General features: G+C 39.2%; 1 protein-coding gene across 5 annotated transcripts in view; it reads right to left on the reverse strand.

Annotated features, from left to right (window-relative positions):
* CCDC170 (coiled-coil domain containing 170) overlaps nt 1-13,233 on the reverse strand; it is a 36,733-nt gene extending 23,500 nt beyond the window's left edge. The window contains exons 1-4 of one of the 5 annotated variants that reach the window (XM_015621088.1): nt 13,030-13,233; nt 6,735-6,783; nt 3,229-3,360; nt 50-306 (exon numbers count right to left, since the gene is read on the reverse strand). In XM_015621088.1, coding sequence (XP_015476574.1) covers nt 50-306; nt 3,229-3,360; nt 6,735-6,770 — 425 coding nt within the window. In that variant the 5' untranslated portion in view covers nt 6,771-6,783; nt 13,030-13,233. Of the gene's footprint in view, nt 1-49; nt 307-3,228; nt 3,361-6,734; nt 9,846-10,164; nt 11,467-13,029 lie in introns of those variants that run through there. The other 4 variants (XM_033512757.1, XM_033512758.1, XM_015621091.3 and 1 more) reach the window with 4 other exon arrangements.
* Between the last annotated feature and the right edge of the window lie 228 nt (nt 13,234-13,461).

Below are 13,461 nucleotides of genomic sequence, written 5' to 3' on the forward strand. Positions count from 1 at the left end.
CCATCATACCCCCCAAAAAAGTTTTTTTCTTATCTCACATGACTCTTACTTAAGTTTGGTACTTTTCTCATGAAGCTCATCCTTCAGCTCCAAATTTTCCTTATATGCCACCTGAGCTGTCAGCTCAGCCTGGTTTTTAGAAGTGGCAAGCACACACAGCTCTTCCTCCATCTCCTGGATTCGTGTTTGCAAAGACAGGAGGCGAGACATCAGTCTAGCATTGTTTTCCTTATAACTTTCAGCTTCAGCCTTCAGCTCTTGAAAAGAAGCTTCTTTAGAGATGATGCTCGACCTGAGTTTAAGAAGCTATAGATAGAAAAGGAGAAAATCAATGAAGAATAGTTTTCCCAGCCTGAAATAACATGGCTCTTCTACAAGCTTAGTAATGTGACAACACATTTCTATCACTACAAGACTGAGTAGAGGGACACGACTTTACTTTTGAGTGACTAGAAAAAAGCAATGGAAGAAGTTTGTAAAAACAAAAGCTATTGTTTCAATACAACTTTTCAAGATACATCTTACAGGAAGATAAGTTTATTTCCTAATTCAGAATTTAGGAAAACTCTAACTTAAGTTCTGCTGCACAACCTTAACTCATGTCTCCTATGTATCTGGATTACAGCTAAGTTATTAACACCACTCTTCCTTCTTTTTTGCCTCCTATATGCCTGATTCCAAATTTGGTGCTCAGTTCCACATATAATCTAGAACTGCATGGAGTTGTAAAGTGTCCTTCTGTATGAAAGTGGAGCCTTTCAATGGTTTGAGGCATATTCAGAAGCAAGTACATTTTTGAAGGACTACGTGGTAGGCACCCTCTTCTCATCTTATGCAAATAGTTATTTTTGGGTATGATAATCCAATTAAATATGGCTCTATTTACACAGAAACAGCAATAGAGCCTTTTAAGGAAGGGTAGGAGGAGGAAAATCACCCTCACATATTAAAGACCTCTTACAGGGATGATGCTAGAGTTTTCCAAGAGTTCATGGAGTTCACTAGATTTTCCTCTCTCTTTTTATTAAAAATACAATTTTCCATTGAACCATTTCTGCTAGAAGCTGCAGTGTCTCTCTAGGAGACTGTGCTTGAGGAAGACTCACCAGGCAAACAAAATTTTCTTTTTTTTTTCTGTTATTAGGAAAGGAAATTATTAACTGTAATTTAAAATGGACATTTTTGTCTCAAGAAACATTAAGGCATGTTTCAGCTTTCCTGACAATTCCAATTAAAAGCAGCAAGATGCAATCTGAAGGACTTCTGTACTATCATATAAAATTAACTGGCAAATAATTAAGCCATATTAACTGCTCTTTATGATGAGTGATGGAACTTCTACACTGTGGCAAACATTTTAAGGCAAAAATATTTAAGACATTAACCTGCAATCCAGGACAATGGGAAATTCACATCTCTGTTGGAGTCCTTCAGTATGACCAAACCCAAGATAGTCAGAGAAATTTGAGAAGCTGGTGAGCCACCAGAACAGCAACTACCTTGGAAAAGGGAGGTCCTGCTTCTCCTCTTTCCAGTCACACACTCCTGTCCTCTCTCTCACACCACCTGTGTTTATCTGATTCCCTCACAAACAACTTAAATAACAACTGATAGAAAATAGTTCACTTTTTCTCTCACAGAGGAGAAAGAGAATCACAGAGCAAAGGCTAATGCTGAGAAATCAAGGATGAGGATCACCCTTGCAGCAGCAGCACAGCATCCAATAAGCTTATGCTTCACGTGCAAGCGCTGCTTTATCAGATATTCTGGAGCAGCACTGAGCTTGAGAAAAGCTGCTTGGCTTTCTCCTGGGTTCATGGGCTTCATTCCCATACTCCACCCTCCTTTTTGTGCTAGAAGAAGCACTTACATGGCTACAAGGTGAAATAAGATTGGGAAACTGATCTGGCTAAAAAGCAACTTAGAAGGAGAGGAATTATTTTTCAGTTGCATCCACACAACAATGCACTGTAAAAACTACACATGCACAAGGGGTGGGGCAGTGTGGGGAAGGAAATGAGCAGCTGAAGGAACAATAGCATTGCTTTGCTTGGCAGCTGGACCAAGCAATGGTATCTTAGAGTGTTCATAACCTTAAAATTTCTTTGTGGTTCAACTCCCCATGTGATATTTTTTCGTCTGTCCATTGTCTTTGTGGTCAGTTCCAACAGCAGAAAAAGCAAGAATAATTCCATATTGTGAGTTTTACAGAGCACTCAGCAGAACAAGGCTCTGACCTCAGCTGGGTCATGAAGGGCTTTATTAACAAGAGCATGAACAGCTGCTTTTTTGACTATGCTTTAGCAAGCACTGTCTTGAAAAATCTATAAATCAGTCAGACTTTCTGGCAATAAAGTCATTCAACATTTCCAGTAATAAATTCTTTTGTTTGAGAACATTAGATTCTGTATGGCTTCTTAAAATTTAAATTTAAAGCACCAGTTCTGGATAAATGTTAAATGTAGGAGAACCCTGCAGTAACTTCAGGACCAACTGATCAAACTAGACATCAGCCAATGGATACTTATGCCTGTACTTCTGTATGTAAACAAAAGCAAGCATTTCATGTCTTTTAGAGGCAAAGTTTACTCCACTTTAAAACTGACCAAACCCACATTGATAACTTCAATCAAATCAACTTTAACCAGTTATATGTTAAAAAAAAATTACTTCTGGAAATATCACAAATCTAAAAATTATCCAGTAATAAATCCTCTCATGAGAAACACCATCTACACAGCAGGAAGAGTAGAAAAGTACGTGTATGTGTTCTACAGTCTCTCTAGCTACAATCAACTCATTACCACAAACACAGTTTCACCTGTGATGAAAGCAGAGCAAATTTAGGGAGCTATAACTTGAATTAAAGGGAGAAGTAAGTAAAGATGAGCAGCTAGATCTTAACTCACTAGCAAGAAGAGGAGGATATCTAAATGTTTATACAACCACAATTTAATTAATTTTCAGGTTTAATATAAAAATATTGCACTTATATAATGATGACAAAAAGATACACTGCTTCAAATCTTCCAAATACAAACTTATATCAGTTCTTGATCACAGAATGAAGCAAAGTAAAAATCACACAGATATTTTAAAAACAAAACCCCCAAAGTTCTGTAGCAAAAGCAAGTTTTGGACTTTCTGCAAGCTTTCTATTCTCTACATAAGGTGACTGCAAAATATCCTCACGTTTGGAGAAGGATTTGAAATTATTTTTAGATGTACCTCTGACTGGGCACAGTCATACTTCACTGAAAGTGCTGCAAGTTCACTTTGAGCAGTTTCAGCTGCAGCTCGATAGTGATTCATCTGCTCTCTAGAGACAGGAATATCCAAAAGAAAGTGATCATGAGATTCCTGTGAAGACAGGATGAAGACAAAACCATTAGACACCACATTTTTTGAACACTTTTGCTTCAGTGTTTTTTTGTTTGATTAATCTGCTCAAGGACATTACTCCAAATGTTCCACAGTATTATTCCCAGAGTAACACACACATACTGAAAAATAGGTTAAACAGTCACTTTTCTACAAGTCTCCACTTTCATCTCCAAGTTCAGCCACCAACACAAGTGCTAAAGTAAGACAGTCCCCCTCAACAATCCCATGATCTCCCACTGTTTTCAGCCCTGGCTATTTCCAGCAGCTTCTATATATTTAGTGACATTCAAAAGGTCCCTTTTTTACAAATTACCCAGTCACTCTTTCAACCTGTGTAAGCTTTAATCGAAAGGGAGTCCCTCAGGTGTCTCATATGCAAAGAATCACTTTGGTTTTTAGCCTTCAGTTATACTGCACATCCCCTCATTTTTCCTTCAGAAGAAATGTTGAAAAAAAGCAATGGCTATCCATCTTCTCTGTGCCACTCATGATTTTTCAGATTTCTATCATATCTCACCTCCACAGTGTCTCTATCAGGCTGAAGAGCCCATACCTATTCAGACACTTCTATCTGCTCCTCCAAGTCACTTTTTGGCTTGCCATTTTCTTTTTTACTTCTAACCTTTCGAGGTTAGAGGTCCTGCTGAACTCACTTGGACACAACTTCAGCTTCCTGACTGATGCTTTTTCATCCCCAGCCATCACCATAATGACTTCCTTTCATTCTTTTTCAAGTCCTGATTCCATGACAAGCACTGCCTCTGTCTTTCTAGTACAGTCTCCTTCACACCACTTGTACAACCCTTTTAGCTGTGCCCTTTAGATTCTATAGTAAGCTTTCTCCTTTTTGTGGTGTTCTGCTCTTCTACAGTAGAGCAGGTATGTGCTGGATCTCTTGGCCTTTATTACTTAAGTCTTTCAAGATGAAAATTCAGACCTGAAGTCTTGGTAGAGTTTCCCTAGACAGAGGGGGTTTTTTGGGTGGTTTTGGTTTTTTTTTCTTTTTCTTTTTTTCCTCTTTTTTTTTTTTCATTAGTAACTAAAAATGATGAAATGCAACCTCTTCAGAACAGACCTAAGTTTAGGTTATGCTGGGAGCACACATGGCAGAGAACTGAACATGAGATTTGTACTCCATCAGCTCTCACACAGGACTGAAACAAAACTGCAATCCTGGTACATTTGGGTATGAATTACAGAAGTACAGATAATGACTGGTGTTGGAAAAAGGTATTGCGATGGACACATAGACATCGTCTCTTCATGTTTTTCTATATCAGCATCAATTTCCAGGCTGAGATCAATTACAAGTTCAGCCCCTACCCATTCCAAACAGGGGAAAAATAAAAACCTGAAGAGCTTTCCAAATAAGTGAACATGTAGTAAAATAAGCATTTACCATGCAACACATAAAGAAATCCCTGAGGAGTAAGGAAAAACTAGTAGTTTAGACTGCAGCAGAAGATAAATCACCTTGGATTAGTTGCTGTAACACAACCAACTCTATTCTTTAATCTTTCTTCCCTGTGCTAGTTGACACTAGATTAGACCCATCGAGTTTAATTGCATTCATCTCCTTCAAAGACACTCGGCTGTGCTCTTCCACAAAGGAGTTGCCACTCTCATCAAGCCAGACTGACAGATGCAGAAAACTCACGGCCACATAGAACACAGCACATAATCTTGGAGATAAAAGGGCTGCTAATTTTCTCAACACTTTATCACTGTTCTGAGGGAGTGAAGGAAAGTATGTGCCATCTCCTCGCTGCTTTTGTCTTACTTTTTCTTCACTCTGCTTGTTTCACATGTACAACCACATGAAATTCTTTAATGTAGACAGCATTTTTCTCATTCTGTAATACATCAGGGCTCCAAAACCATGGATGGAGATTGCAAACAATAACGCTGGGTATGCTCATTATGTATGTTATTACATTTGTAGTACTGCATGAATGCAGATTTTTTCCTTTTCTTCCCTAAAAAATCACAATTTATGACTTCACAGAAAGGAGTACATCTCAAAACTGGTGAAATAAATACATTTCAGAACATAGCTCAAGAAAAGAAGCCCCCATGCAGCAGCAACAATCACTGTAACAGCTTTAGAGCTGAAACTTCCAAAATCTATGTTTTTCATACATATTAGATTTTTAAATGATGAGCGCTTTAAAGATGCAGCTACACATCCAGAAGGATTTAAAATAAGTTTAAATGAAGCCAGGTGCCAAAGTCAATGGGAATTACTGTTTGACTCATCTACAGTCTTTGTGAGATTTACAGAGGCCGATTTCTGCATCCTCCAGTGCCTTAGTAAATATAAAACTAATCATGATGGCACCACACTAGGAAACTTGGTATTATCATCATACTTTTAGCAGGAAACATGCATGCTCTAAAATTAGTATTTTTTTATGTTTCTGTGGGTTGCCATCAGCCAGTCTCAAGTCTGATCTTTAATCAGATAACTCAATTAAACTGGCATGACTTTACTATAGGGGTAGAATTTGTAATGTAGATGTGGCACTTCTCAATTTATGGAAAAAAACAGATTTTTAATGTTTCATGAGTATTACGTAATCTATACTGATTTTTGTTAGGAAAACAGAATTAATAAAGTGTTAAAAGAACTAGAGAGAGTAGACAGAATAAGTCTTAATACATTAATGCTCAATCAGCTCTAAATAACCTAGGTTTTGGGTGTTTCTCCCACTCACGTTATTAATTTTTTTGATCTCTTTCCACTTACCTGCAAGAAAATGAAGCTTTCATATAACTTCATATGCTAAATAGAAGCTAAGCCTGTATTTACAATAATTAAGAGCAATATCTCCTTGGACCTTCAGTTTTATTAATAATAGGTGTTCTTCAGAAGATCAACAATAAATGGTGATTTTTGTTATTGTTGACCATTTTTATTTTGATTTTTTTATGAAATAACTGCCTTTATCTCCTTGGAATCCAGCCTATACTTGGAAAATTTCATTTGATTCAGAAACAACAAAACTACACAACACTCAATAGTTTTATACCTATCTATGTACTTTGAAATCAGCCGACTGTTAAAGTCACTCACTCCCATTCTGCTTTTGGCAGCCTCTCTTTTATTTCCTGCTGTGTTTCTTATTGCAATGCTGCCAAATGCCACCATCACTGCCCTTGCCTGCACACAGCCCAGACCCCTTTCCCAAAACATAAAATTTTAAAAAATCTTTTTTGAAACAGAAAGCCCCCAGCAGGCATTTCAGCACCCATCACCACCCTGACTTGTCAATGCACTGCCATAGACTCTACTCAGGGCAGGGATTTCTTCTTCCCATTCCCAAAGTACCTAGACATTGGGGTTGACATACCAAAAGCGATGACTCGTGAACCTTTGCTGACTTCATTCTTCCTTTGCTTCTACAGAACAAATGGGGGGAAGAGGGAAGAAAGGTTGAAAATCAAAAAGTTTTGTAATACGATGGCACATGACATTATTTTTTCACGGATATGCTTTACTAAACTGTATCATAGGTTACCATCAGCAGAGTTGGGCGTGAAAGCAGAACACCATGGGAAAGTTCCTCTAGTAGCCTAGGAGCTGTGAATGTCTCCACAGTATTCAAACACACATCTAACCAGAACAGGCACCTTCAGGATGACTTGTCCAGGATACATGCACTACTACACAGTCAGCCTTCACACAATGATCGCTTCCTTCACCACAGCTTTTCAGGTGCTCCACATTTTTATTTCACCTCTCCTTTTGTCCTGCATCTCTTCTACACTGATATCTTTAAAGAGGATCTGAGTGATAACACAGGGTCTATCTTAACTGAAATACATATTTTTTTTCCCCCTCAGAGGTTAAGGTAACCAGTGGGCCCCTTTTACCTCTACGTTTGTACAGGACTTGGTACAGTGGTTGGACTCAGTGGGCTGTTCAATGATTTTTATAAATCCTAGTGTCATAAATGTTCATATTCTGAAATCAAGCAAAATGAGATATCCCAAATCTGCAGTGTTTTTTCTTAAGACAAATTCAATATTCATGAGTGTATATGTGTGTGAAATTGCTCTACCTCCTGAAAATACAATGCAGCAGCGGAGTTGATGTTGATGATTATTATCATTAATTATTATTATTTACTGCAACCAGAAAGAAGATGACATCCAGCATGAAATACTTAGTGGAAAGAATGGGTAGCTGAAAAATTTTCACACTTGGCTACCACAGATTTTTCTTGGTAGCAGCAGTCAGCCCGTCAGCATGCACATCACCTCAGAAAACCACAACAGCTATACACAACAATGAGCATGAGAAGGTTCAGACACTATTCCACAGTGACACAGATTTTGTTAACTCATACAAAAACAGACTAAAATGGATCACATAATTGATGAGGTTGGAAAGGACTTCAGAGAACATCAAGTCCAACCAATGACCAAACACCACCATGTCAAACAGACCACGGCACTGTCATCTCCAGTCATTCCTTAAACACCTCCTGGAGATGTTTAAGGAGATGGAGATAGTGCCTCCATCACCTCCCTGGGCAGTCCATTCCCATATCTAACCATCCTTTCTGTAAATATGTTCCTCCTAATGCCCAACCGATAACTTCCGTTGGCAGAGGTTAAGACAGTGCCCTCTTGGCCTGACACTGGCTAGCTGGAATAGGCTGACTCCCCAACTGGAGTCACATCAGGGGGTGGGGAAAAAAGGGTTCACAAATTAGCCATCTTGTGTGTATATTCTGGTCCTTCTTTCTAGATAATACTTTTCCCAGTTTGCCTATCAGGGATCACAAAGTGTATTGATAATTACATATTGACATAAATCAAAATTTGCAAGTAATATTTCACAACTATTTCAGTTCTGTCACTTGCTCTTGCACATTGTAAAATGCCAGAAACACACAGTAGTTTGTTTTTTTTTTATTGTTATACATCTATGGAGCTTTTCTGCATTAGTATAATGTTCCAGAAACATGTAAAACTAACTTAAGTGTTCTCAGCAGCTCAAATAAATTACCAAAGAGATTTTCTAAATTCCTTTCAGAAGGGTACTGCTCAGCTCTACCCTCCTCCCTTTGCAGTAATCATTGAAAGGTATTACTGAAAAGATAAAAATCTCTCCTGCTGTTCTTCTGCTGAACAGGCCAATTTCAAGCTTGATTAATGGGCCCAAATCAAAGCTTCATTACAAGCAAAGTTTTGGTGTTACCTACTGCTACTATTACAAGAAGCGGTTAATACATTTTCATCTTTTGTTTTTCTCTTAGGATGAGGTGACTTTGCATCTAAATATAATAAATGCATTTAATGTGATGAAAGACAGCAGTCATCAGGAGGCAATTAGAGAGACACATAACCTCTCTAAACATTACTTAACATGCTTTCTGGTTGACTTCATCCTTTGTCTGTATGGACAAATTAAGGAATTTGGAATTCCCCTGACACTTTCTCTCACAGCTTTTTCAAAATTATTAACAAGGAGCTGCTGTATTTATTCCCTAAACAATAAAAAGGGTAATTGCTCAGACTTAATTAAATGCTTATGCATTGTACAAACAATTCATTCTAGTGTTTTTACTTTATCAGTAGTAAATGGAGTTAAATAACTTCTGTAACAGAACTACTTAAATAGTAGATTTAAAAAACAGACCATCATGCAATGCCAACAGCTGCAATTTTCCTACAATGCCTACTATACTTTAGTGCAGTCAACAGAATGCAAATATTCTAGAAATACTTTACTATATTGGTATATACACAACTAAAAACTTACTAGTGCTGTAGTTTGATTTACCAGTTGTAACTTACATTTTATAAACATGTAATTTCCAGCATGTTTTTGAGCCCCAAAATCAACACTCACAAACTATTTGACTTCAGGTTGGTTAAAATGTGGAGCAGGTTGCTGTCAACTCTGTCACTAAGCAGTGCTAGCAAAAAGTTTGTAATTGGGTCATAACAGCTGTATTTAACATAATGGCCATTGTTTTTGCCACCACAAACTACCAAAATTCCGTATTTTTTTGTCTCAGAACAATATAGCTTCATTACAGAATTGATGTTCAACTATTCGGGAGATAATAAACTGTTCACACAAATAAATTGTTTCTCCTTTGGAACACGAAGCTGTTACAAGGTTCGTATTATAACTCTAGTACAAGAGTTTGATCCTTCTAAGCAATATCCCCTACTGTCTCCCTTAAATTCACATCAAAGCCAGCAAACCAGTTTCAAAGGAGGAAGAGGTGCAAAGAAGAAATTCTTAGATAACTATAAATTCCTGATCTGTGCAAGCTACTCCCTTCTGCAGTACTTAGTAAGAACAATCTTTCTGGCCTTGAACTTCTAAAGATAAGCTATAATGATCAGCTGAAGTTCATGGGGCTTCAATTGCACCACGCACAGACCACCGGGTACAGCCCTGCACCTGCAGGAGTTCTGTTTTGGGGTTGGGGTTTTTTGTTTGCTTTGGCGTTTTGGTTGGTTGGTTTTTATTTTATCTGGCTGTTTTTTTGGGGATTTTTTTTTGGGAGGGGGGGAGGGGGAGGGGGGTGGTGTTTAAAGGCGACATTAAATTGAGTATTGCAAAGATGACTTACAAAGGGGGGTTACAGCCAGCCTGTGTCAGCCCCTACAGCAACACCGACAGAAGCGGGGGAAGGAAAGAGGGCATATTTCTAAAGTCAAGGCTTTATTCCGTAATAGGGGAACTGCCCAAAAAGCCCCAAGCCCTAAGCAAACCAACCCCCTGGGCCTTCCCGCCTTGCCCCGTCCCTGGGTTACCGCGGTTCGGCCGCGCCGCTGCCGCCGCCAGGCCTGGAGCCGCTGAGGGCCGCAGCCGCGCCCCTGGCAACGCGTCCCGGGGAGGGACGGGACGGAGAGAGGGCCCTGCCGGGGAAGGGGGACGCTCCTCGGTGCCTGCAAGTGAACAGTAGTCACAAGGGGAAGCTCACAGAAACGCAGGGGTTTGTTGTCTCTGTTTATTTTCGCTTGAAATAATCATTTACCTAAGAAAATTCACCTCAAAACGCAGTCAGAAGAGGCGAGCGGAGCAGGTGGCACTTGAGGAGCGGCTCCTATTACCCAGACACAGGCTTTTCTTCTCCCCCCAGAGCCTACCAAAGGAGCACCCCCGCCAAAGCAGCCTTCCTTGATGGCTGCTGAACTGCCTCCAGGTGAAGGAGCACCTCCTCTTCCCTCCTCACCTTTCATCCAACTAAAGTGGATAAACATGGGAAGAGAGGAACCGAAGGTAGTATACGGTAAAAGAAAGTTAGACCTGCGGGTGTATGGGGGCTGCACGTCATTTTCTCTGAAGACCCTGTGAGCTTTAATCAGCCTGTGGGGACAGTGCCATCGCGCACCATTTCTGAACTCAAAGGTCGAAAAGTACTTCACCTTTCTCAGGAATGCTGACTTAATCACGTTTTCCAGAGAAGCAAATGCAGAAGCTAGGGGGAGTACTAACTTTTTTTGTCCTTGTGTGCCTGATAGCGTTTCACTGCTGTTGCCGAAGACACGGAAAGCCCCCAGCAGAGGGTTTTGCCGGCGTGGATCATGCTGCTCCAGCATAACCTCATTCTGCAATCCCAATCTATTAAGTATTTTTGACGAGTTAAATTTGTACAGGCTGTCACATAAACCCAGAGGAAATCTGGCACGTTTTACTATCCACTGCAAATCTGAACAAAAATATCATCCTGGATTTGTCCAGCATTCGACTACAGCCTAATCCGTCCTCCTACGGGAGTGGAGTGCAGAGGCAGGATTAAGTGATTGGGAAATTTTGTGCTAACTTCCCTGGAAATGTGCTCGAGCACACTTCCCCATCCCTAGTCCTGCAGTGCCACGGCTGGTTCGGACGTTACACTTCAGCTGCTTCTGCACCCTTGGTGATGGGGAGAGAGTCCTCATACAGCTGTATTTTACCGCAGATCTATCAAGTTATTTGCCCTTAAAAAACACACTTTATTCTGTCGAACTGCAACAAAAGAAAAAAAAAAGGACGAAGAAAAGTAAAAATGTCGTGTAACACTCTGAGAGAACAGGTGCCAATACCCACTCTTCAAGCCATTTGACTGAGAAAAAACTACCTTATTACACAATGCTCACACTTTAAAATGTTTTACTCTTGTTCACTAGTATTTAAAAGTATAGTTCTGCAAAAAATTTCATGTTTCTTTTTCCTCAACAGGGACAGGAAAGAATTTAGGAAGGGTTAATTTTGGATTCTTTAATTCTAAATAATTTCAAGGAATCATTTTCATTAATCAAATTCTTCATGATGTATTTGATAAAGTACATGGAAAGGATGTTCTCAGCCCTGAGAACGATGCAAATCTCTTGAATGTAGGTACCTAATAAAACCACACTAATTTTTGAAAGAAAAAATAATTTTAAAATTATTACAAACTTTCCTTTCCATGAAAAAGCTCGGTGTTGAGAAAAGATGCTAAAATTGATCAGTGTTATGAAACTCCAATTCCAGTACCTAGTACACTCAAAAATCAGTACCAGCTGATATTCTGCAGCTGTCTAAACGAGAGTGGATGTGTACAAAAAATGCCAAAGCCAGAAGTCATGTGATGATGTCCCTGTGAGAAGCACATGTGGTGGGGTCAGCAATCTTCTGAAGGAAATAACCTGGTTTTACAACCCTGGACTTCCCCACCCTGGACAAAGGAGGTGGTGAAAATGCAATACACATATGGGGAAACTAATCAGGCTTGGGAAAAAAGTAGAAATCCGTGTAAATGAAAGCTGCTGCTGCTGTATTAGATCATTTTCAGTTTGAGGAACTTAAACCAGACACAGAGTCCTTCAAAGTCCAAACTCAACCCATGCAGCTATTTTGAATATCCTCTGTATGTGGATCTTAGGTTTCCATGTATGTAAAAAACTCCCTGATTTGCCCCAGTCAACTAGTTCCTGCTAATGCTTCCATCACAATCCAGCAAAATTGCAGCAAAACTTCCAAGGGCCAATCTAACATTATGGTAACAGTCAAAGCTGTGTATCCAATACATGATGAAGGCACTCAAGTGTCGCTCGAATTAAAGATTACCTGAAAACAAGAATACAATCAGCCAGGGAAAAATGGGGATGCTGTTTGTTCACATAAAGACACTCAAGCTCTCACTGCAAGTTGTAGGCCCTTCTCTCTCTGGAGTCATTTACCTGTCTCCAAATTCTCTAACCTCAGCCCAGGGGCACACATACTCATTGAGTGGAAATAGGACCACTGTGCAGATAACACAAGAATCCCTGGACAGAAGGAAAAGTAGGTGGAAAAAACTCTTCAGCTAGCTTGAGGGAGCACTTCTGGACCCTAACTCTTTTTTCTGAATTATTCTGCCTTTTATACAGATCCTAGACTAAAATTAACAATTATGTGTGTATGTAAACCCTCTAGGACCAGAACTCAGTACACTTCCTGACCTATGACAATTAGTGATATTTTTTTTGGAAAGTGGGAGATAAGACATTAAATCTATACCAAATGCAACTGCATGAAATGTATCATCAGACCCTCCATCAGAGTCACTTGGAAAGCATCAGCCTTACCATGGTAGTGTGAGACCAATCATTTAGTTAACATTAAAGAAAGCAAATAAAAAAGCCCATAGTATATATCTTGATGTATCATACCTCAGCTTTTAATCTTTTACTTCATTAGACTTGGAAGAAGTGGAATCCCACGAAAAATAAATTTCTGCAAGGATGAAAATTTTTCTTCAAAGGGAGTCTGAAAGATTATGATTATGTCACTTACTGAAAAGTGATACAACTGAAGCAGCACACAAGTACTGAGTATGTTTATTCACTCTAAGTCATTGTAAGAGGACATTTTGTATTTGTTTCACAGTGGAAACAAAGCCAGATGAACTAAACCTCAAAAAAGCACTGTAAATAAAACCCCTTCTCACAATGTCTGCAGAATTCACAGCTGCAAAGCTGAGGCAGAATATGGATTAATCCATAAACTAATTCTTAATGCATGTAAAAATACACATAGGTGGACTTTTTATTTGCAGGTTGTAAGGAATAGAAGTATATCGACAAGAATAAAAATGTACAGAA

This window comes from Parus major, chromosome 3, assembly GCF_001522545.3.
Source record: "Parus major isolate Abel chromosome 3, Parus_major1.1, whole genome shotgun sequence".
NCBI classification, from domain to species: domain Eukaryota; kingdom Metazoa; phylum Chordata; class Aves; order Passeriformes; family Paridae; genus Parus; species Parus major.